At 45.3% G+C, this 23,205-nt stretch overlaps 1 protein-coding gene across 1 annotated transcript in view; it reads left to right on the forward strand.

The window, feature by feature from the left end:
* Nucleotides 1–22,606, forward strand: part of wnt3a (wingless-type MMTV integration site family, member 3A) — a 68,439-nt gene extending 45,833 nt beyond the window's left edge. The window contains exons 2-4 of the mRNA XM_078217030.1: nucleotides 12,235–12,476; nucleotides 18,938–19,203; nucleotides 22,127–22,606. Coding sequence (XP_078073156.1) covers nucleotides 12,235–12,476; nucleotides 18,938–19,203; nucleotides 22,127–22,606 — 988 coding nt within the window. The remainder of the gene's footprint in view (nucleotides 1–12,234; nucleotides 12,477–18,937; nucleotides 19,204–22,126) is intronic.
* The last annotated feature ends 599 nt before the right edge of the window (nucleotides 22,607–23,205 follow it).

A 23,205-nucleotide genomic window follows, 5' to 3' on the forward strand; every position in this document is an offset into this window, starting at 1 on the left:
ATTAGGTGCAGCTTCCCCAGCCCTTCTTCAAAAGAGTTCCATGGGAACTTTAATGGCACCTTGAGAGGGCAAACCAGCTCAACTTTTCATCTGTAAGACAGCACCTCTGACCTTGTGCAGCATTCCTTCAGTCATGCAGTGAAGTGTCAACCTAGATTTTTGTGATCATCGAAACCTTCCAATTTAGAAGCAAGTGCTACCATGGAGCCACAATTATTTAACAAATATCAGCTCTACAGGAAGAACGTGACCACACTGGAGAGAGTGCCGGGCGGGTTTACAAGAATGGTTCCAGGGATGAGAAACTTCAGTTCTGAGGATAGATTGTAGAGGTTTGGATTATTCTCTATGGAAAGAAGAAGGCTAAGGGGAGATTTGCAAAAGAAGCAAATATGATGTGAGAAAAAAACATTTTCACAGAAAGAGTGGTTTGGGTCTGGAATGCACTGCCTGGAAGTGTGGTGAAGGCAGGTTCACCCGAGGCATTCAGGAGAGCAGTAGATGATTATTGGAATAGAAACAATGTGCAGTGGAATGGAGAAAAGGCAGGGAAATGACATTAAGTCATGATGCTCATTTAGAGAGCCGGTGCAGACGGGCCTAAAGGCCTCATTCTGCACCATGAGAGTTCTGTGAGTCTGTGAATTGCCATTCAATAATCAAGAACAAGGTGGCACAGTGGTTAGCATTGCTGCCTCACAGCACCAGGGACCCGGGTTCAATTCCGGCCTAGGGTGACTGTGTGGAGTTTGCGCATCCTCCCCGTGTCTGCGTGGGTTTCCCCCGGGTGCTCCGGTTTCCTCCCACAGTCCAAACATGTGCTGGTTAGGTGGATTGGCCACGCTAAATTGCCTCTTAGTGTCAGGTGGTCTAGCAAGGGTAAATACGTGGGGTTACGGGGATAGGGCCAGGGTGGGATTGTGGCCGGTGTAGACTCGATGGGCCGAATGACCTTCTTCTGCACTATAGGATTCTATGATTCCATGAAAGTAAAGTAATCCCAATAATCAGAAAAACATTGGCGTAGTCTGTTTTTAGTCCTGGCATTTTGCCAACAAATAGGTGAAAGTTTTCGTGCATATATCGTGTGAATATGAATATTGAAATCAAATGCAAAAAAAAAACACATTTGGATCTTAATTATTCACACATGGCCTATTGTATTGAACAACATGGATGTACAGCAGGCCCAAAATTAGGTGCATTGGCCTTGCTAAATTCTCCCTCGGTGTACCCAAACAGGCGCCGGAGTGTGGCGACTGGGGGATTTTCACAGTAATTTCATTGCAGTGTTAATGTAAGCCGTACTTGTGACACTAATAAATAAACTTAAAATTTGGAACCATGGAAATTTGTTGATTGTGGCTGGTATTTTTTAATATTGATGTGTTACTCGTAAGCATTAGCACTGGTACATCGGTGGTGTATTTAATTTTTGGTATTTTATTCATGCATTATTTTCTAAATCTGTTGCTGTTGTCCATTCCCGCAACCCCACACATTTACCCTACTAATCCTCTGACACTAGAGTCAATTTAGCATGGCCAATCAACCTAACCCGCACATCTTTGGACTGTGGGAGGAAACCCGTGCAGATATGGAGAGAATGTGCAAACTCCAAGAGGTTTCGAAGCTCCCTGCTGCCACAGACCAGTGTCTATCTGGACATCACTGAGCTGTGGGACTCATGCAGCCACTGCAACAAATGTCCAAAGTTCAACCCGGAGCTGAATGTGAGGTGAGGCTGGTGGGGGGTGTGGTATGATGAAGCCAAAGGGGGCAACATAGAAGAAGGGCTGTTCAAGGAGGGTGGAGAGAAAGGGAGAGGACTCACGATGATAGGCAGAGGGGCAAGGAGGTAGATGAGGATGATGAACAATGGAAAGCAGAGGGTAGACCGAGGAGAGGGAAGCTGGACCCAGGTATGGCTGCGTGAAAAGCTCACCAACAAGGGGTGAGGGGGTCAAAGGGATAGCCCACTGTTTACTGGAAGAAGATGCAAGAAGACTCTAGACGCGGGGGAGAGGGTGGTTGAATGAAGGAACAGACTTCTTGAGGCTGCTCGACTTTTCCCTCTGGGTTGCTGACATTCTGCACGGTGTGGTGAGGACAGGTGAGCTGGAAGAGTGATATGAGTAAGTGGGACTGGTGTTTAAGTATGGCACCTAGACCTTAGAACCCGCCAGTTGATGGCAGGTGGATGAATCAGCTGCCAGTCCAGCAGGAGAGTCAGAGGGGAACACATCCATGAATAATAAGGTTTCTGGAGTGGAATCCCATCATTCAGGCATAAGGGAAAAGGCACTGCTGGAACTGCCCTCCACTGCACTTGGTCTCAAAACTGCAGAGTTCCACCTAATATTTTGGGGTGAGCACAATAACAATAATAAAGTATCAATTGATTAAATTCAGCACTGTACACATGGAACAATGATTGTCATTGTGACAAATTGGTTCCCAACTGGAGTGGGTTGGTCGCACAGTGATTAGCACTGCTGCTTCACAGCGCCAGGGACCTGGGTTCGATTCCTAGTTTGGGTCACTGTCTGTGTGGAGTTTGCACATTCTCCCCGTGTCTGCATGGGTTTCCTCCGGGTGCTCCGGTTTCCTCTCACATTCTGAAAGATGTGCGGGTTAGGTGTATTGACCCAAACAAGCGCCGGGCTGTGGCGACTAGGGAAATTTCACAGTAACTTCATTTCCGTGTTCATGTAAACCTTACCTGTGACTAATAAATGAAAACAACAAATAACTTGGGCGGGGGGGGGGGGGGGGGGACCAGGAATGAGGGGGAGGGAGTCTAAGGGAGTAGGAAGACAGAGTAAGAAGAAAGGCAGGTCTGTGGGGAGTACATTTGGGATACACATTGAATGATTAGGAACAAGGAGGGATAAAGAGCGAATAGAAGAGTTGGTGAGCAGAAGATTCCAAGTATAGGTGATAAGAAGACTGAAAAGTCAATGAGAATGGGAGTGATTGATAAATGCAGTGACAGCAATGATAGACGAGAATTACAGACTGAGGGTCAAGAAAGATACAGAAACTGAATATCCCTTAACTAGGAAAAGGACAGACACTCCTGGATTGCTTATTCTTCTCTTCTAACTCTGAAACCACTTGTAACATTTTTCTCAGCCTGAATATTGGCCAATCCACTGATCATTAAATGATGGTGTACCATTATCCTAACCACAAATGAGCACTGAGAACCCAGTGTAGCAGGTGAGTGAGTGTAATGTGGGCTGCAAGTGTGTAACCTGACCCTTTGTGGGAACCTTCACCTACACAGGAACTTAGATCAAAGAAATCAGCAATATAATAAGCAGCAGGAAAAGGGAATGAGACTGTTTGTCTGCACTGACGTGTGGAGTCTCATGGATTTCTGATTTTTATGAGGTTTTTCAACAATTGACTGAAACGATATAGACATTTTACCATGTTTGACATTGACAATTACAGGCCAGGATAAATCCAGAATGAAACATGTTCCACATTGGCCCATCAAACACCACCAGATCAAATGCAGCGCAGGTTAGATACAAAGTAAAGATCCCTTCACCCTGGATCAACTTTAACTCAGAGCAGGAGTGGGGTGAGTGCCAAACGCACTTAGTGGCCAGGATATATTGCCCCACAAGCCTCACTGCGTACGGATATAGCACTGGGAAGAGTATCAGAGAGAGGGGGTATGGGCAGGAGGAGAAGACTTGGTGAATTGGATGGAGAGGGCTGCCAGTATTCTCAAGTTGAGGGCAGCACAGGTAAATCCACTTATATTGTCTATCCTCCTATTTCCCTGCAAAGATTCCTTGGTAATGGACCACTTTAAGCATTAAGAATCATAGAATCCCTACAGTGCAGAGGAGGTCAATTGGCCCATTGAGTCTGCACCAACAACAATCCCACCCAGGCCCTATCCCTGTAACTCCACATTTTTATCCTATTAGTCCCCCTGACACTAAGGGGCAATTTAGCACAGCCAATCAACCTAACCCGCACATCTCTGCAGTGGTTTGGATTTTAGCTTTTGCAAGAGGTTTGCTGATATTTTGAGCTGGGTTCAATTTGGACCCGGGTTCAACTCTGTGTCTGCGTGGGCTTCCTCCAAAAGATATATGGATGACGTTGCTTGGCCATGCTAAACTGACCCTTAGTGTCAAGGGATTAGCAGGGTCAACACGAGGGGTTACAGGGATAGGATCTGGGTGGGATTGTTGTCGGTGCAGGCTCGATGGGCCAAATGGCCTCCTTCTGCACTGTAGAGATTCTATGATTCCAAGTTTTACAAATTGCCATGGTAACATCTGGGTTGCTATCCACAATTGAGGGGTTACCATACCTGTATTATTAGTGAAAGGAGAGAGCCTTGTTGTATAAGCGTTTATGTGTTTATATATTCTTTTACATTCCAAGCATGTCCTAAAGTGCTTCATGGCTAATGAATAAGCTTTCAAAGTGCAGCTGTATGGAAACATAGAACATAGAACATTACAGCGCAGTACAGGCCCTTCGGCCCTCAATGTTGCGCCGACCTGTGAAACCAATCCAAAGCCCATCGAACCTACACTATTCCAATATCATCCATATGTTTATCCAATGACCCTTTAAATGCCACATGACGGGCAGTTTGCTCATAGCAAGGTCCATGATATTACTACTGAGCTAAATTAGAGCTGGATGGAAATCACTGGGCGAGATTTTAACTTATTCAATAGCCCCCCATTTGCATAGAGTTAAAAATCGGTCCATTGCCTCTGGCCTGGAGTGGTTCTATGTCGGAAAGTGACTATTGATTGATGTTTTAGATAGCTGATGGCCTGGTTGGTCTTTTACAAATTCTACTGTCACTTTTTTCAAAAGAAGGACATCCCCAATGTGCCAGCTTTTGCACAGTGGTAGCACTCTGTCCTCAGAGTTAGGAGATTATTGGTTTGACTTTCATTCCGGTCTTAAACCCATCATTCATCTACCCTCTCATGTGGATGTAAAAATCTCTCAGAACTATTCAAAGAGGAGCAGGGGAATTCTACTGGTACACTGGCCAATATTTATCCATTAACCATCAATGTCAACATGGTTTATCTGGCCATTATCACCTTGGTGTTTTTGGGCCATGGGCCATAAATTTGCTGCTGTGTTTCTTATATTACAATGGCAATTATACACTTCAAACTTTATTGGCACCTCAGTACATTTTGAATAGGTGAAAGCTACTATTCAAATGCAAGGTCCTTCTTTTCCTTTGCTTCTAAGATTTCTTAGTTTTGCAGAGAAACATGTCCAAATGTATCAACAATTTTGTCCCCTCAACATTTAGAATTTTACCTCCCTTGGATTTATATATTGTTTTTCTTTAATTAAATCCCGTGAATGTTGTGCACATTTGTCTTGGCCATTCTTGTTTTTTTCAGTGGGAGTTTCAAAATGAATTTCCCACACTGTGCACTGCAAAATGCACTAGCGTGAATCACATGAAAAATATATTCACGTGAGAAGCCGGCAGAATAGCACAGAGCACGCCACTGTGCATGTGCCAATCTGTCAGCGCCAAGATGGCACATGCGCAGTGGCCCGCACTGCCGGCCTCCCAATACCCCCACATCGCTGGCCCCCTGAACGTGTCCAAGCCAGCCTCAACTCCCCCCGGCCCCCTCCTCAACCTCGGCAGGCTCAAACTCCCAATCCGCCCCCCGACAGCCAGCAACCCCAACCAACAATCCCCCTCACCAGCAGGCCAACCACTCATCCCAATGGCCAGCCCTGATCATTGGCCTCCCTCCCTCTGTCACCAAGTCTGAGTGCAGGGTGGCAGCGGACCCCCACCCCTTTGGCACTGCCTGATGTCCAATGGGAAGTGCCAAAGTGTCCCCGGGCATTGCCACTTTATGCCTTGGCCAGTGCCAGGGGCCAGTGGGGTGAGAGGCTAGCGGACCAGAGATTCAGTCCCAGGCCTGCTAATCAGACACAAATGCGCATTTGAATAAATTATAGAGCTCCACGCCGATTTCTAGGGCGCGGAGCTATGGCATCGGAAATCCAGCAGCTGGGGATGTGCGGAAGCTGTGGCGCCCAGCGGGAAGCCCACTAAACGGCCTCCGCTCAAGTCTCCTGGCCCACTGCACTGCTGGAGTGGGGTGGGAGAATCACCCCCCCAAGGGGTTACAGCGATAGGGCCTGGGTGGGATTGTTGTTGGTACAGGCTCGATAGGCTGAATGGCCTCCTTCGACATTGTAGGGATTCTACGATGCTGTGATTCTTTGAGTTGCTAGCTTGTTTAATGTTCTCAGTCAGCTTTTGCGAGTTTTCTAAGTTGGTGTGTAAAGGTTTTGAATAACAGGTCACTGGAATGTTAAATCATGGATAACTCAGTTTCCTGTGCATTATTTGTTGCAAAATGTGTTGTATGTTACAGTGCTGGTCAGCCAGAGGTCTATAATTCAACTTTATTTTCAATAATATGTACATAGAGATTAATTTCTCACTATTTGTACACAATGGAAGAGTTATTGTTCAGAAAAAAGGTTGAGCTGCATTTACCACATCTCTGAGGCACATCTGAAAAAGCATTTACCTACAGTGAATTATTTTGAAGTGTATTTGTTCTGTTGCAGGTAACGTGGCAGCCATTTTGTTTACCAGAATATAAACTGTGCAATGAACGCCCAATTAATCTTATCATCTGTGGTGGTGTGGGCTAAGGAAGGAGCGTTGGCCAGAATGCTGCCCTTCAGCTAGTTCTGATGGCAGTGAAAGAGAAGGGGAGGATTGGTGGCAGTGGCGGTGGTGGAAAGGGTGGGGGGGAGGGGGGTGGTGGGAATGGAGGAGAGATTAAATCTCATTACATTATTTCTGACACCTACCAAAAATGGCAGATCTGTGTTGATCACCTAATGGGCTTAGTATCCTTACCACGGTAACAGCGACAAAAATGCTGCTAATAATTTGGAAAGGTTCGAACACTGGCTGCCTGAAGCAATGCTGTTTTTAATTTTAAAAAATAAGGCCCTAGAACCTTGATTACCATTGTTGATCATAGCTGAATGGAATATGCACTGAAAGGGGATGAGAAAGATAAATTAGGCACTAATGTTTGGGCGGGCAACTGTATTAATTTGGGCCATATCCATGATTGCGATCTGGTCGCTGCACCTATCGTTATGTTTCTCCTGTTTAGTGTTTGTAAAGACTTCAATCAGGCCATTGAGGTTGGCCTATTGGAATATGAACTTCCTGATTAAGGAGTCAATTGATGGGCCAATCAGAGAGTCTTTTCCTTGTATTGAATCGGGAGTGTCAGTTCCTCTGGCACTCCTGAAGGTAGACTGCTGACTGATAGCATTCTGTGTACTGCTGTTGGAATTTGTAAATAAAGGGATTTTGGTGAAGGGACTTTTGCCTCCAAAGACTTTTTACGGTGTTCCGCAGAGGTATTTCCCTCTTGTCCATAGCAGGGCGAATTCTGATATGCCTTCTCCTGAATTGCCTACTTTCTGTGGCTGAGAAAATCCTCCCAGAAATGCAGTGCGACTTAAGTCCTTGCAGAGGAACCTCCAAAATGATATTTTTTGCCAGCTGAAAAATAAAAATGTTGAGAACACTAGTAACTCTTTATTGCACTCACAACCTGACCAAGCATTTAAAGAACAAAGAACAGTACAGCACAGGAAACAGGCCTCTCGGCCCTCCAAGCCTGTGCCGCTTCTTGGTCCAACTAGACCATTCGTTTGTATCCCTGCATTCCCAGACTGTTCATGTGACTATCCAGGTAAGTCTTAAACGATGCCAGCGTGTCTGCCTCCATCACCGTACTTGGCAGCGCATTCCAGGCCCCCACCACTCTCTGTGTAAAAAATGTCCCTCTGATATCTGAGTTATACCTCGCCCCTCTCACCTTGAGCCCGTGACCCCTCGTGATCGTCACCTCCGACCTGGGAAAAAGCTTCCCACTGTTCACCCTATCTATACCCTTCATAATTTTGTACACCTCTATTAGGTCTTCCCTCATTCTCCGTCTTTCCAGGGAGAACAAGCCCAGTTTACCCAATCTCTCCTCATAGCTAAGACCCTCCATACCAGGCAACATCCTGGTAAACCTTCTCTGCACTCTCTCTAAAGGCTCCATGTCCTTCTGGTAATGCGGCGACCAGAACTGGACGCAGTACTCCAAATGTGGCCTAACCAGCGTTCTATACAGCTGCAACATCAGACTCCAGCTTTTATACTCTATACCCCATCCTATAAAGGCAAGCATACCATATGACTTCTTCACCACCTTCTCCACCTGTGCTGCTACCTTCAAGGATTTGTGGACTTGCACACCTAGGTCCCTCTGTGTTTCTATACTCTTGATGGCTCTGCCATTTATTGTATAACTCCCCCCTACATTAGTTCTTCCAAAATGCATCACTTCGCATCTATCCGGATTAAATTCTATCTGCCATTTCTCCGCCCAATTTTCTAGCCTATCTATATCCTGCTGTATTGTCCGACAATGTTCATCGCTATCTGCAAGTCCAGCCATCTTCGTGTCATCCGCAAACTTGCTGATAACACCAGTTACACCTTCTTCCAAATCATTTATATATATCACAAATAGCAGAGGTCCCAGTACAGAGCCCTGCGGAACACCACCGGTCACAGACCTCCAGCCGGATAAAGACCCTTCGACTGCTACCCTCTGTCTCCTGTGGCCAAGCCAGTTTTCTACCCATCTAGCCACCTCTCCTTGTATCCCATGAGCCTTAACCTTCTTAACCAACCTGCCATGAGGGACTTTGTCAAATGCCTTACTGAAATCCATATAGACGACATCCACGGCCCTTCCTTCATCAACCGTTTTTGTCACTTCCTCAAAAAACTCCACAAAATTTGTAAGGCACAACCTCCCTCTTACAAAACCATGCTGTCTGTCACTAATGAGATTGTTCCGTTCTAAATGCGCATATATCCTGTCTCTAAGAATCCTCCCCAACAACTTCCCTATCACGGACATCAAGCTCACTGGCCTATAATTACCCGGGTTATCCCTGCTACCCTTCTTAAATAACGGCACCACATTCGCTATCCTCCAATCCTCAATTTGACTCAGTAAATCACAAGGTTCTGTAGGTTGTGCTGTGAAAATTTGGATGTCCAAGAGATGTTATCACAATCCCGTAATTGCTTCATAATGATATGACAGTAACTGTCTGGAGTGGGAGATCTGAAATGGGCACCTTCAAAATCCAGATCAGAGCCAAGCAAAGCTTTATGATAGCAGTCATGTTATTTACAATCTACCTGACAGTGGCTATTTGCTTCATCAAAGATCAACTACCCCCTGGTGTCAGTATTAAATACCGTCTCGATGGAAAACTCTTTAACCTCAGTTGCCTCTGTGCCAAAACTAAACTGACCACCATTGACATCCATGGTGTACAGTTTGCAGTTGACTGCAATGTCATCGGCTACTATGCACCAGATTTGCAAGCCACTCTCCGTTTAATTCCGTGTGCAGGAAACTTGGTCTGTCCTTGAATGTTGCCGGTCAACCCACACCTTGTTGCCAAATATTCCATCTCCCATACGTGTTGAGGGAGAGACTCTGGAATATGTTGAGTGCTTCCCGTATCTTGTTAGCTCCCTCTCTCAAAAGGCCACCATTGTTGAAGAGATCCAGCACCAGATCAGTTGCATCAGCTCTGTCTTGTACAAAAGATGGCAGCGCGTGTTTGACAACAAAGAACTTTGCACGTCAACACAAGTCTGAGTGTTCAGAGCAGTCATTGGAAATGCATTCCTGTACTGTAGTGAGACCTACAGGTGCAAGAGCATTTGAGAAATTCCATCAACAAACGCTTCCGCCACATCCCACAATATGATGTGGAGATGCCGGCGTTGGACTGGGGTGGGCTCATAAGACTCACTCGCCTGATGAAGGAGCAGCACTCTGAAAGCTCATGATTCCAAATAAGCCTGTTCGACTTTAACCTTGTGTGAGACTTCTTACTGATCCCACAATATGTGATGGACTTTTGAAACTCGTACAGCTTATAGTGATAGGCAATACCTCTTCAGTGTGGCCCAATCTTGAGTGTGGGCAGGCTGTTCAACTGACCACTCTACTTCTATAGCCTCTCTATCTGTGCACAGATATTTTATGGCATTGGAACATTGGATAGTGATCACTGTTTTGTCCCCTTTTCTTAGAGTCACAGAGGTTTACAGCATGGAAACAGGCCCTTCGGCCCAAGTTGTCCATGCCGCCCTTTCTTATGCTCGCTATTATAGAGGACTGAGGCAATTGTAGGACCTAGGATCATCCTGATGTTTTAGACTAAATACCCCCAACAAGCAGAGTACACACTAACTTTAGAGATGAGGAATTAACTGGAGAAGGTTGAAGGAGGGTGAAAAAAAGAGTTAAGTGATTGTTCATTGTAGATCATTTTTGTTGAGCTTTAAAGCTCTTGGAGTCGGTCCCAAATACATTGAATTAAATCTGAACAAAGGATCGGAGGAAAGAATGAGATACTCACTTGGTAACAATGGACAGTATTCACTTCAGGTGGCTAGGCAAAGATGATACAGCTGTCAGTGTCACAGGTAAAGAATAGAGGTATGTAAAGCAATGCTAAAGAATCCTACTTAAGCATCAAAGAGCATGGGTGTGTAAGGCAAGATGTCAAGTGCAATGTAATTTGGAGAGCTGGGGAAAGGTATTGATGGGGGAGTTCAAAAAGATGCACATCCTGTGTTACACACCTGGAGATGGGGGAGTTTCTAGGTAAAGAGTGGTAAAGAGGTTCAGCCACTATCTGGAGAACAGGCGAGCGACACTCTTGCCTCCCACGAGGAAGGTCTGCCAAAGTAAAAGCCAATCAGGCAATTAACAGACCTTTCATGGGATTAGCATCCTGGGATAGGAAGTCCCGCTCACCGCAAATGTCAGCCATTGGCGAGTGATGGCAGGAGTGGGATCAAGGGGTGGGGTTCACTGCGAGGGGACTTTGCAGCAAGGGCAGAAGTTGGCTCCCAACAACTCCCCTCTCCCGTACAGGGCTCTTCAATCAAGCACTGGGTGTCTCTGAACAAACCCAACGCCACCACCCCCCACACCCGTGCTCCAGCCCAGGAAATGACAAGCGACCAGCACAGGTCTCACCACGTGGCAACAGGCCTGCCTGCTGCTGGTTGAACAGTAGGATCAGTGGATATTAATTACTCACTTAAAGTCTTCAATTGACAGCAAGGGGAGGAGCTATTCATGGGCATTCCTGCCACGATCTTAATCTGCATGGAGCCGAGAAGGTTAGCTACCAACCTCCCACCTGATTAAATGTCCTCTCTGCCTCCAAACTCATCAGAGCGGATACAAAATACTGTCCCCTACTCCACATCTGCAACTGCGTGTAAACATTTAGGCAATGCATGGACCAAAGGGAGATTGGAACTGTAACTTTTATAAAAAATGGCAAAACTTATAAATCAGTCCTGATGATTTTGTTTTGTTACGTGTACTAGATGATGAATGGGTGCCGGGTTTCAGAAAGGCTTTGTTTTAAAGTGAAACCAAGTGGCCAGATCCCACAGCTACATGGTGACAATTGGTGTAGCAACATTGAATGGGAAATGCTGAAATATCAATGCTACCAATGACAAAAGTTAACAAGAAATGTATGAGCAATAACTGGGATAATAGGCAGTAAAGTTCATGAACAGGAATGTGTGTGTGTGCGCGTGTGCGTGTTATTCTGTTCAAGGAGGAGGTCCAGAACTGGGGCCCAACAGTCACCTGTAGCACCAATGTTGCCATGGATCTCGGTCAGCACTGTCTTAATGCAGGCACCACCTTTTGGGTGAAAAACGTACTATGCTGGCCAAATTTGATCCCTCGACAGTCAACACTTTGTTTCAATTAAATATATATGATTAAAAATATAGATGATTATCATCCCATTGCTGTTTGTGGGAACTTACTGTGTAAATTGGTTCAATTATATATCCTGAGATTATGAATTGTACTATTTTATATATATATATATATATATGTAGGCTCGTCCTTTTATTTTGGAATATTGGTACCAAATTGGTGCTGCTGGTTTTCTGGGGAGTTGTCTATCCATGCTTCGCATGTTTTCATCAAAGATCTTTTTAAGCTAAAAACAATTTAAACAGACATTTTGAAACGGTTATCTGCTCCCATCCTGCAATCGCTGATTGATTAATAAGGCTTTCCTTCTCTTTTATCGAAGGTCTTTGGCGGTTGGTCATCAGTATTCAATATTGGCGACTCAGCCCATCCTGTGCGGGAGTATCCCCGGCCTTGTACCAAAGCAACTTCGGTTTTGCCGGAATTACATGGAGATTATGCCAAGCGTGGCAGAAGGAGTGAAAATTGGGATTCAGGAATGCCAGCATCAATTTCGAGGAAGGAGATGGAATTGCACAACTGTTGAAGATAACTTGGCGATCTTCGGCCCTGTGTTGGATAAAGGTAACTAAATAATGTTAATGTCCCAGGAGAGGATATCCCCTCTCTATTACATAGGGACAGTAGAAAGCAGTGTTACTGATCTATCTCACTGTTATAAGTTATAAGAAGTCACTCTCTGATCCTGCACCCCTGTTCCTCACCCCCTGGGGGAGAAGATCAGAAATTTATGGGCACTTTGCAAATGATATTCCAAAATATGGCTGTGGAGAGGTGAGACTCCCCTTCAGGATCTCAGAATTGAAAAATTACCTCTATAATGCCAAACTTTATGTTGACTGATCCTGCCCGACAATGATTCCTCACAAAGATTCCTCACACTACAACAGTGCAGAGACGGGAGGTTAACCTTTGGGATCTGTCTAGGGCCTCAACCTTTCACAATGCTTATTAATGACTTGGATAAAGCAATAGAGAGCTGTATATCCAAATTTGCAGATGACATACGATTGGGAGAAACAATAACTAATCCAAAAAGAGATGCATAAGTAGGTTGGGTGTAATTTTAACCTGCGAAGATGGGAGTGGGTTCTGTTGAGTAATGGGGACTCAAACAATATAAAATGCCAGCGTGTTGGAAACCCAACGTGATCTTAATAACTTCTGCATTTGACTTGTGCACATCTGGAGATGCATGGGAAACGCAACATGGGGTCGGCAATTCTGCAATTAAAATATGTAAAGTGGCAAATTGAGTCAAGCTTTAACGCAATATTCTGGCTTTTTGAGCAGGCTGAAACTCACCAAGGTCAACATGACAAAAGCACAGTGAGGATTGAGGGGGACTATGAAATTGACAGGTTGGAAAGCTTTTACATACTGAGGTGGGACAGCGGCTTCCTGATCTAAGTGAAGGGCTTTTGCTCACAGAATTTGTTCTGAGTGCTTTCACTGCTTTGATTTGATTTGATTTATTATTGTCACATGTATTAGTATACAGTGAAAAGTATTGTCTCTTGTGCGATATACAGACAAAGCATACCGTTCATAAAGAAGGAAAGGAGAGAGTGCAGAATGTCGCATTACAGTCATAGCTAGACAAAGATCAACTTAGTGCCAAATCTGTAAGAGATTGAATTCGAGCATTGTTAGAGAGTTTAAAAGAGTTAGAATGAAGTTTTGGAAGCATAGAACGAGAGTAACAGATAGAATTAGAAGTTATGCCGGGCCACAGCTTGCAAGAAGTCGCCTCGCTCTGGCACCATCTTGAGAAAAAAAAAAGATGGTGACTTTGGAGATGTCTTTCAATGTATTTCTGATGGCTTGTACTTTTTATTAACTTTGATCTGCACTTTGCAGCTGCTAGTTTTCTCAGTAGGACGGGGCAGGTTGTGCAGCAGCACCCAAACAGCTGTAAAAGCAGCTCCTTCTACTCAGCGACACACTGCTCCACACAGGACAGAAGGGATGGACATAGCGGTACAGCTCAGAGGAGGCAATACCCCTAACTCCAGGGTGTTACAGACAGAGGATCAGCTTTCCCGTCATGATTAAGTAACAGTGCTTCAGCAGTGCCAGGCTTTCTTGGCAAGTTGCCACTGGTGCCTGCATCCTTTTGAAACAAGATCTTCTTCCAGTAGTCATACATTGCCTGTGCCATTAAGGGTCACCATTGCCCTGACTTTCTTCACCCCCAGCACCTTCCAGGGGTCTGCTGGTGATATTTTCAGGATTTCACAGTTTTCTGCACATCTCTATCTCCCAGATGACCAATGCTTTGTTTGACGGGGCTGCCGCTTTCACCCATGTTGCTACAGATGTGCCCAGTCAGAGTGAGAAGGTTCCTGGACTTATTGCAGTGGCTGGATTCTCGCAGGTACAGGGAGTCATAGACTGCACAAGTGGCAGTCAAGGTGCTCTGAGATCAACCAGCAGTATTTGTCAACTGCTGTAAAAGGAATTCCGCTCCAACATTCAGCTGGTCTTTGACCACTGGCAGATTCTCATGCATGTCTGTGCAAGAAATCCAGAAAGCCACCGCGATGCTTGGTCACATCTCCCAAAGATCTTTACACCTCTAAACAGATGGATCCTCGAAGACCAGGCTACCGTCTAAGGATCTATTGGTTGTTCATCAGGCAAGAAGCAATAATTGTGTAGAAAAGAATAAAAGGGGTCTTCCTGTTTTGGTGGACAGTTCAGTTTGGATGCGGAAATGTGTGTGTTTGTGCTTGTGCTCTTAATAGCTCAGGAGTGACAAAATACTTCAAGTGGCAATGAGGATGGGATTATTAGGGACTTTTAGAGGCTTTTGATCCAGTTCCAATTGGCTTTGTAGTTTATCAAGCCAATCGAACAGTTTTTTGTTGCGAATGAGATAGTAGAAAAGCCGTCCTCATGTTTCTTAGTCATCGGAAAGAGAAATTCCACCTTGCTTAGAAATCCCATTGCCCCTGACAAGCCAGCAGATGTTTGAAAAAAGCACTTAGATCCCAGACCAGAAACTGTTGCTGAGAGATTCTAATTTCACAGATAACAGCCAGAGGATGAGTCAGTTCCCATTTCCTGGCTGAGTTGAGAAGAAGTAATGGAACATTGTGGCTTTAAACATTACCTGGAGGAAGCTTTGCATGATCGGTTGGTTTGTGGATTAAGAAATGAAAGAATTCAGTGTGGACTGTTAGTAGCGCAAATACTGACACTGAGAAAAGCGATTGAGACTGCGCAAAACATAGAAATGGCAGAGAAACAAGCTGGAGAGTTGAAAGCACATCCTGAAGTTAAAGTGGTAAAGTCAGGGAACACTCACTGCCAAACGTGTCACTGCTGCATGGAAAAGGGCATAATACAGAACACTGTATCTGAAAAACAGCTGACTGTCGCTCTTGTGGAAGGGACACATACAACATGCGTGTAGATCCAGGCTGATCACATGAAAGCAGTACTGCCAGGGAAAGGGCATCACAGAGCACACAGACAAGTTACGTATGAAAATAAACAGGCAGTTGAAAAGAATGCATTACTTGGGAAGTAAATACAAAAGTAATGTGAGTACAGGCGAGACAGAAAGTGAAACTAACAGCAACAATGCAGAAGAACAATTGTATTGTGTTCAGTCTAATCTGAAACTTGATGAAGGGCTAAATGTTAACCTTGCCTTACATGATAAAATAGTTGAAATGGAGGTTGAGACAGGAGCACCTGTTTCTATTGCTTCAGAGAAGACGTGGAAAGCCTTTGTCAAGAAATGCCTATTGGAGAAAACCCTCCTCCAGCTTAGTACTTACACTGGTCAGTCTGTGAATATACTTGGGGGAAATGTCAGTCCAAGCCACATATGGAGATCAGATAGCAAAACTGCCACTCATCACAGTGAAAGAGGAATTAATTCCCCATCACTTATGGGCAGAAACTGGCTAAAGGAAATTCGGCTGGATTGGAATAAAATAAAGTATATGGCAACCCCATGTTGCAGTTCTTGTTTGACAAGCATGATGTCTTCAAAGAAGATCTTGGAGTTATTAAAGAAATTGAAGCTGAAGCATCTGCAGGGTTCTTCAAACCACGTTCAGTTCACTACTCAATGTGACAGAAAATCGAGCAGGAACTAGAATGACCTGAAACTTTCATATCGTTGAGGAATTTGATTATGCAGAGTGGAGGTCTTGTGGTGCTGTGGGTAGCGTCTCCAGCAGTTGGATTTCTAGCGTCCTCAGTGTGCAAAGCAGCATTTTCATATACTTACCATCTAATTAGCAGGCCCTGGACTGCTCTGGGCCCACTAGAGTCCCCATCCCCCACCAGGACTGTTTCACTCCAGTGGGGTTTACAATAGCTCCCCACTTGAGGGGGAGATTGGGACTGCCGGTTGGGGGATGGGATTGAGGCTGACCGGGGGGGTTGGGGTGGGAATATGGTGTTGGTGGGGGGGCGGGGGGGGGGGGGGGGGGGGGGGGGGCGGTGGTGTGACGAGGCTGGGCTGGGCTCATATTGGGGCTAGCGACCGGGGGTTGGGGGAGTCGCACAGCCAGCCATGTGGGGACTGGCCAGCGATCGGGAGGCCAGCAGTGCAGGGCTACTGCGCAGAAGCCAATCTCGGCACTGACAGATCGGCGCATGCGCAATGGCTTGCTCAGCACTGTGCTGCCGGCCTTTCCAGCGGGAATAGGCCTCACCCCTGATTTTTAGGGAGATTCACGCTAGGACACTCTGTGATGTACAGAGTGTGAGAGATTCATTTTTACACGAATTCGGCACTTGGAATTTTTTGGGGAGAATCGCCCCTGTGATTTTGTAATGAGAATGTGGCCTTGTTGGTAATGTGGGAAGAAGGGACACAGTGAGCTGAATGGCCATCTTTATCGCAACCAAGTTTGTTAAGTTCGCTATGAGCAGTAAGTGGCATTTGAACTAATTTATGAGTACAGATTATCTAAACTAGGACCAAAGGAATATAAAAGTTGATTTTGGTTGGACCTAGAAGGGCACCCTCAGCACAATGAGAATAGGGAACAGAATTGGTGCCACTTCACCTAATTCACAGCACACAGGTCAACATTTGCCCTGTCTTTCGAGGTCTCATTAAGAGAATTGTGTTGCAACCCATAATCCCATATAAAGGCATGGTAACTATCCCGCATTAAAAAACCATTGTTTAATTCCTCACTGGCATTGCTTGTGTTTATAAATGTGGCATTAACGATCTGACGATCAGGAACCTAATGTGCCAACTTCTTAAAAGTGTGTTTTCTTTTAATGCTTTAGACCTGAAATGTTAACTCGGTTTCTCTCTCCACAGATGCTGCCAGATATGCTGAGTATTTTCTGATCTTATTTGTATTTTTTAGAATGGGTGCTTTGCTTGTTAGGTTCTTTCATCAAACTTTATGCTGCTACATTAACTCCTTTCCCTATTTCCAGCTCATTGTTTTGCAGTCTACCACTTTATTTTCTACTCTTTTTTTTGCCAACAGCAGGCTTTTAGTTAGCTGGTGGTTTACTGAGAGCAAATCATTCAGCGTGGGAATTTAAAGTAATTATTATTTATTCTCATTATGAGGGCGTCGCTAGTAAGTGCCCATCCCTAGTTATCCTGAGAAAGTGCTGGTAGGTCTTCTTGAATAGCTGAGAACAGTGGCTCACTAGACCATTTCAGAGGACAGTTAAGCGTCAGCCACATTGATGTGGGACTGCAGTTAGATATAGGCCAAACTGGGTAATGACAATCAATTTTAAAAAGCATTGGTAAACCCATTGAGTTTATAGGATAATCTGACAGATTCACAATTACTTTATTCCCTTGAGGTTTCTGACAGTACTTGAGTCAAATGAGAAAGAGAATTGCAGGGTTACGTAACAACTGCTATTTAACAGTGAAATATTTTCACATGGGGTGGGATTTTACAGCTGCACTCGTCCTAAAACTGTAAAATCCCGCCCCGAGGTCAACAGACCTTTCCATGCTCCATCCCTCGCCTGCTCCTGTTCCCGTGACAGGCAGGATGGGAAAGTTCGCCCCATGTTGTGACATCTTTAATGTTGACAATATGGGTGGCGCGGTGGCACAGTGGTTAGCACTGCTGCCTCACAATGCCAGGGACCTGGGTTCAATTCCGGCTTGGGTCACTGTCTGTTTGGGGTTTGCACATTCTCCCCGTGTCTGCGTGGGTTTCCTCCGGGTGCTCCAGTTTCCTCCCACAGTCCAAAGATGTGCGGGTTAGGTGGATTGGCCATGCTAAATTGCCCCTCAGTGTCAGGGGGACTAACTAGGGTAAATGCATGGGGTTATGGGGAGAGAGCCTGGGTGGGATTGTGGTCGGTGCAGACTCAATGGGCCAATTGGCCTCCTTTGCCCTGTAAGGATGCTATGATTTGATGAATACTCATCACAGTGCCACCTACAGGAGTAATACAGGCACCTGTCATGAGTATTTTATGTTACCTAGAATCATAGAATCCCTTACAGTGCAGAAGGAGGCCATTTGGCCTATTGAGCATGCATTGGCAACAATCCTACCTATCCCGGTAACCCCATGTATTTACCCTGCTAATCCTCTGACATTAAGGGGCAATAGAGCAAGGCCAATCAACCTAACCCCGCACATCTTTGGACAGTGGGAGGAAACTGGAGCACCCAGAGGAAACCCACGCAGATCCAGGGAGAATGTGCAAACTCCACACAGACAGTAACCTGAGGCTGGTTACTGGCACCGTGCTGCCCTATGCACAACATATTACCTATTACATGCTAAATTGCCCCTAGGTGTCAGGGGGGCTTGCTAGGGTAAGTGCATGGGGTTATGGGGATAGGACCTGGGTGGGAGTGTGGTCGGTGCAGACTCAGTGGGCCGAATGGCCTCCTTCTGCACCGGAGGATTTTATGATTACCATGTGCCACATAGTAACTGTAATGTAGAATTGATGTTTTTCTGTTCTTTTCTATCCAACCTTGGTATGGCCATGAATTATAGGCCTTGGTTTACAGTTTTTTGAAAGAAACCTTTTTTGTGTCTGTCTCATTGCAGCGACAAGGGAATCTGCTTTTGTTCATGCCATCGCTTCGGCAGGTGTCGCCTTTGCCATCACCCGTTCATGTGCCGAGGGTACGGCAAACATCTGTGGCTGTGACACCCGGCACAAAGGCAAACCGGGGGAAGGCTGGAAATGGGGAGGCTGCAGTGAAGATGTCGAGTTTGGGAGCATGGTGTCCCGAGAGTTTGCAGATGCCCGGGAGAACAGACCAGACGCACGCTCCGCCATGAATCGCCATAACAACGAGGCCGGCCGCCTGGTCAGTATCTGATAAGCTTGGTAATGGGAAAACACAGCAAGCTCAAGATAAATGAGCACAACCCATGATGTGATCAGAAAGATAAAGGAATAGCCAACAATCAGACTCCTTCAAAGAAAGAAGTAACTAACATTTATATAGCAGATCCATCCTGAGCTATATAAAGCAGCAAAATCTAAGTTTGCTTCCCTGATCTCTGAATTAGCTGTTCTCAGGGAGGGCAATTTATGGGACCTTGCTTGATGGCTTTCTCTGGAATATCTCCTATCTTCCCCCATTCCCTCTCCAAGCTCATCTCATCCATCAGAATCCCTACCACGCCAAAACTGCTCCTATCAAAGTCACAAAAGACACCCTGTGACAAAAGTAAACTTTCCCTTCTCATGTATCTCGATCTTTTATGTAGGCTTTATGCCGGCTGACCACATGACCTTCCTCCAGCACTTTCACCACTGTAATCCAGATGGGTCGGACTGCTCTCGATGTTTATCTGTCCAGCCATAGTCTGGCTATCACTTATAACGGTTTCTTTTCCTGTTCCTGCAGCATTGCCTCTGGTGTTCCTTAAGGATCTATCCTTAGCCTCTCCCTATTTCTCATCGACATGCAGCCCCTTCGCGACATCTTCAAAAAGAATAGTGTTAGTTTTCACAGGTACCCAGCTTTAACTCCCAATCACCTTGCTTCACCCCAGTGATACTAAATTATTTGATTGCTTGCCTGACATTCAGTTCTGGATGAGGAGAAATTTCCTGCTATTAAACAGTGGGAAGGTTAAAGCCATTATCCTTGGTCCTAGCTACAAACTCCATTCCCCAACTGCCAACCCTCCATCACTTTCCTTAACTCTCCTGAGAATTAAACAAACTGTTCGCAGGTGTCATTTCGATCTGAAAATAAGCTTCCAATTCCGTGGCTATACCTTCACTAAAGCCACCACTTTCCTTCTCCCATACCTCCCTCAGCTCTTCCCCTGCCTTAGCACATCTGTCTCTGAAGCCCTCATCCTTATTACTTGGGGTGACTATTCAAGTGCACTCACGTATGGTTTCCCTCATTCTATCCTCCATTAACTTGATACCATCAAAAACTCATGCCAACTCCCATTGACAATCATCCCTGTGCTTGCTGACATACATTGGCTCCTGATTAAGAAATACCTTAAGCCCCACAACTCTCTTGAGCCATCTGCGCTCCTCTAATTCTGGCCTCTTCCTTATCCCCTGTGAGTTAATTTTTATTCTTGCATGAAATGTGGCTGGCGAGGCAAGTGTTTATTGCCCATCCCGATTTTCCCCTGAGAAGGAGGTGGTGAGCTGCCTCCTTGAACCACTGCAGGGCATGTGGTGTAGGTACACCCACAGTGCAGTTAGGAAGGATGTTCCAGCATTTTGGCCCAATGACAGTGAAGGAATGGTGATTATAGTTCCAAGTCAGGATGGTGTATGACTTGGAGGGGAATAGTGCTCCACTGACACCAGTGGCACAGTGGTTAACATTGCTGCCTCACAGTGCCAGTGACCCGGGTTTGATTTCCAGCTTGGTTCACTCTCTGTGTGGAGTTTGCACATTCTCCCAGTGTCTGCATGGGTTTCCTCCGGGTGCTCCGGTTTCCTCCCACAGTCCAAAGATGTGCTGGTTAGGTGCATTGGCCATGCTAAAATTCTTCCTCAGTGTTCCCGAACAGGTGCCGGAATGTGGCGACTAGGGGATTTTTACAGCAACTTCATTGCAGTGTTAACGTAAGCCTACTTGTGACTAATAAACAAACTTTAACTTTTAATAGGCTTTGCCTTCAGCTGCCTAGGCCCTAAGTCCTGGACTTCCCTCCCTACACCTCTCTACGTCTCACCTCTCTTTCCTCCTTGATTATGCTTCTTACAATGTCTCTTTGACCATGCTTTTGAGCACTAATATAAGTTCAAAGTCCAATTTTGTTCTGTAATGCTCCTGCCGTGGGATGTTTTATTACAGTAGAGGCATAACTTAAATACAAGTTGTTGTTTATTGCCCATCCCTAGTTGCCCTCAGGGCATTAAGCACCAATCATGTAGTGTGGGCTGCAGTCCTAGATCCAAGATGGACTTCCTTCCCTGATGAACCATAATCCTGATGGTTATTGGGATCACTGGGAATGTAGAACTTGAAACACAAAACATCGCCCATGATCTTATCAAATGGTGGAGCAGGCTTGGGGGGCTGAATGGCCTACTTATGTTCCTATTTTGTATGTTTGTATGGTCACAAGTGAACCAGGCAGTTAGCCTGTTTCCTGCCCTCAAAGCAATTCAATTTTCCAACTTTCCAGGGTTTGATTTAAACTACTGACTTTGATTTTGAACGGATACTGATTGTTATAAACTAAAATCTATCTCATTCTGACAAGATGAACCAAGAGAAAACAAGAATGCTTTCAGCAGAGAGAGGGAAAACACTAGGGGAATTACTTCTCTCCCTCCAAATTTTCCTTCCCTTCATTCACTGAGTGCAAAGCCAGAATTTGAAATGTGTCATGTGCTGTTTAGGGCCGTTGTTTTCTAGGTCAATGAGAATCAGATGTTGCGCATTGATTGGTTGCAGCTTTTTCCCAGGGTGGAAGAGTCAATTACTAGGAGGCATAGATTTAAGGTGCGAGGGGCAAGATTTAAAGGAGATGTACGAGGCAAATCTTTTACACAGAGGGTGGTGGGTGCCTGGAGCTCGCTGCCGGGGGAGGTAGTGGAAGCAGATACGATCGTGACTTTTAAGGGGCGTCTTGACAAATACATGAATAGGATGGGAATAGAGGGATATGGTCCCTGGAAGAGTAGGGGGTTTTAGTTCAGTCGGGCAGCACGGTTGGTGCAGGCTTGGAGGGCTGAAGGGCCTGTTCCTGTGCTGTAATTTTCTTTGTTTTGATCAAAATGTTCCATTTCCTTTTCAGGCCATTTTGGATCACATGCACCTGAAGTGCAAATGTCATGGACTATCGGGGAGCTGTGAGGTGAAGACGTGCTGGTGGTCACAGCCTGATTTCCGTGTGATTGGAGATTACTTAAAAGACAAGTACGACAGTGCCTCTGAGATGATTGTGGAGAAACATCGGGAATCCAGAGGTTGGGTGGAGACTCTTACCCCCAAGTACGCTTTATTCAGAGCTCCAACAGAGAGGGATTTGGTCTACTATGATTCTTCACCGAATTTCTGCAACCCAAACCCAGCAACCGGCTCGTTTGGCACACGACACCGGAAGTGCAACATCACATCGCATGGGATTGATGGATGTGAGTTACTATGCTGTGGCCGTGGACATGATACAAGGACTGAAAAACGAAGGGAAAAGTGTCACTGCATCTTCCATTGGTGCTGTCATGTGAGCTGCCAAGAGTGCACACGTGTCTACAATGTCCATACTTGTAAATAGAGGAAGGAAGAGGTTTTCTGGGAAATTGGTGATGGTCCTCTGCTGAAATATCTTGCCACATGTAGAAGATCAAGATCTAACGTCAAGGCTCACTTTTGTGCCTGTGGATTAATCTTACCCTGGAGACAATGCCTTTTAAATACTCATAAAGAAAAGAACCAGCGTTGACCAAATCTTCACACAGTTTAACCTGATTGCCCAGAAGGATAGAAGCAGGATCATAATCCTTTGGGGTTGGAAAACCTTCAAGAGATGGGCGTCTAACACAAATAAGCTGTGTCCAAAAGAACAAGATGGATTTTAAGTTCTGCCATTTAACATTTAAATCAAAGTGATACAGCAAACCTTTGCTTGAGATCTGAAAGGTAATTCTAGAAGAGGGAGACGGGCTTTCCGATGAACATTCTGAAGATGAAAAGATAGATCAGGATGACGAGACCCAATGGGCAGATGCAGTAGTGTAATTTTTGTGGAACTCTTAACGTCTTTTGAATAAATTCTAACATAATAGATTATCTAAGAATTTCTGTTGCTACCAGTGTCTATTTACTCCTGCTTCCTGATGTGGTTTGATCACTTTGTTCTTTTTCAAGAGCAGC

The sequence above is a fragment of the Mustelus asterias genome, chromosome 7 (assembly GCF_964213995.1).
Source record: "Mustelus asterias chromosome 7, sMusAst1.hap1.1, whole genome shotgun sequence".
Taxonomy (NCBI): Eukaryota; Metazoa; Chordata; class Chondrichthyes; order Carcharhiniformes; family Triakidae; genus Mustelus; species Mustelus asterias.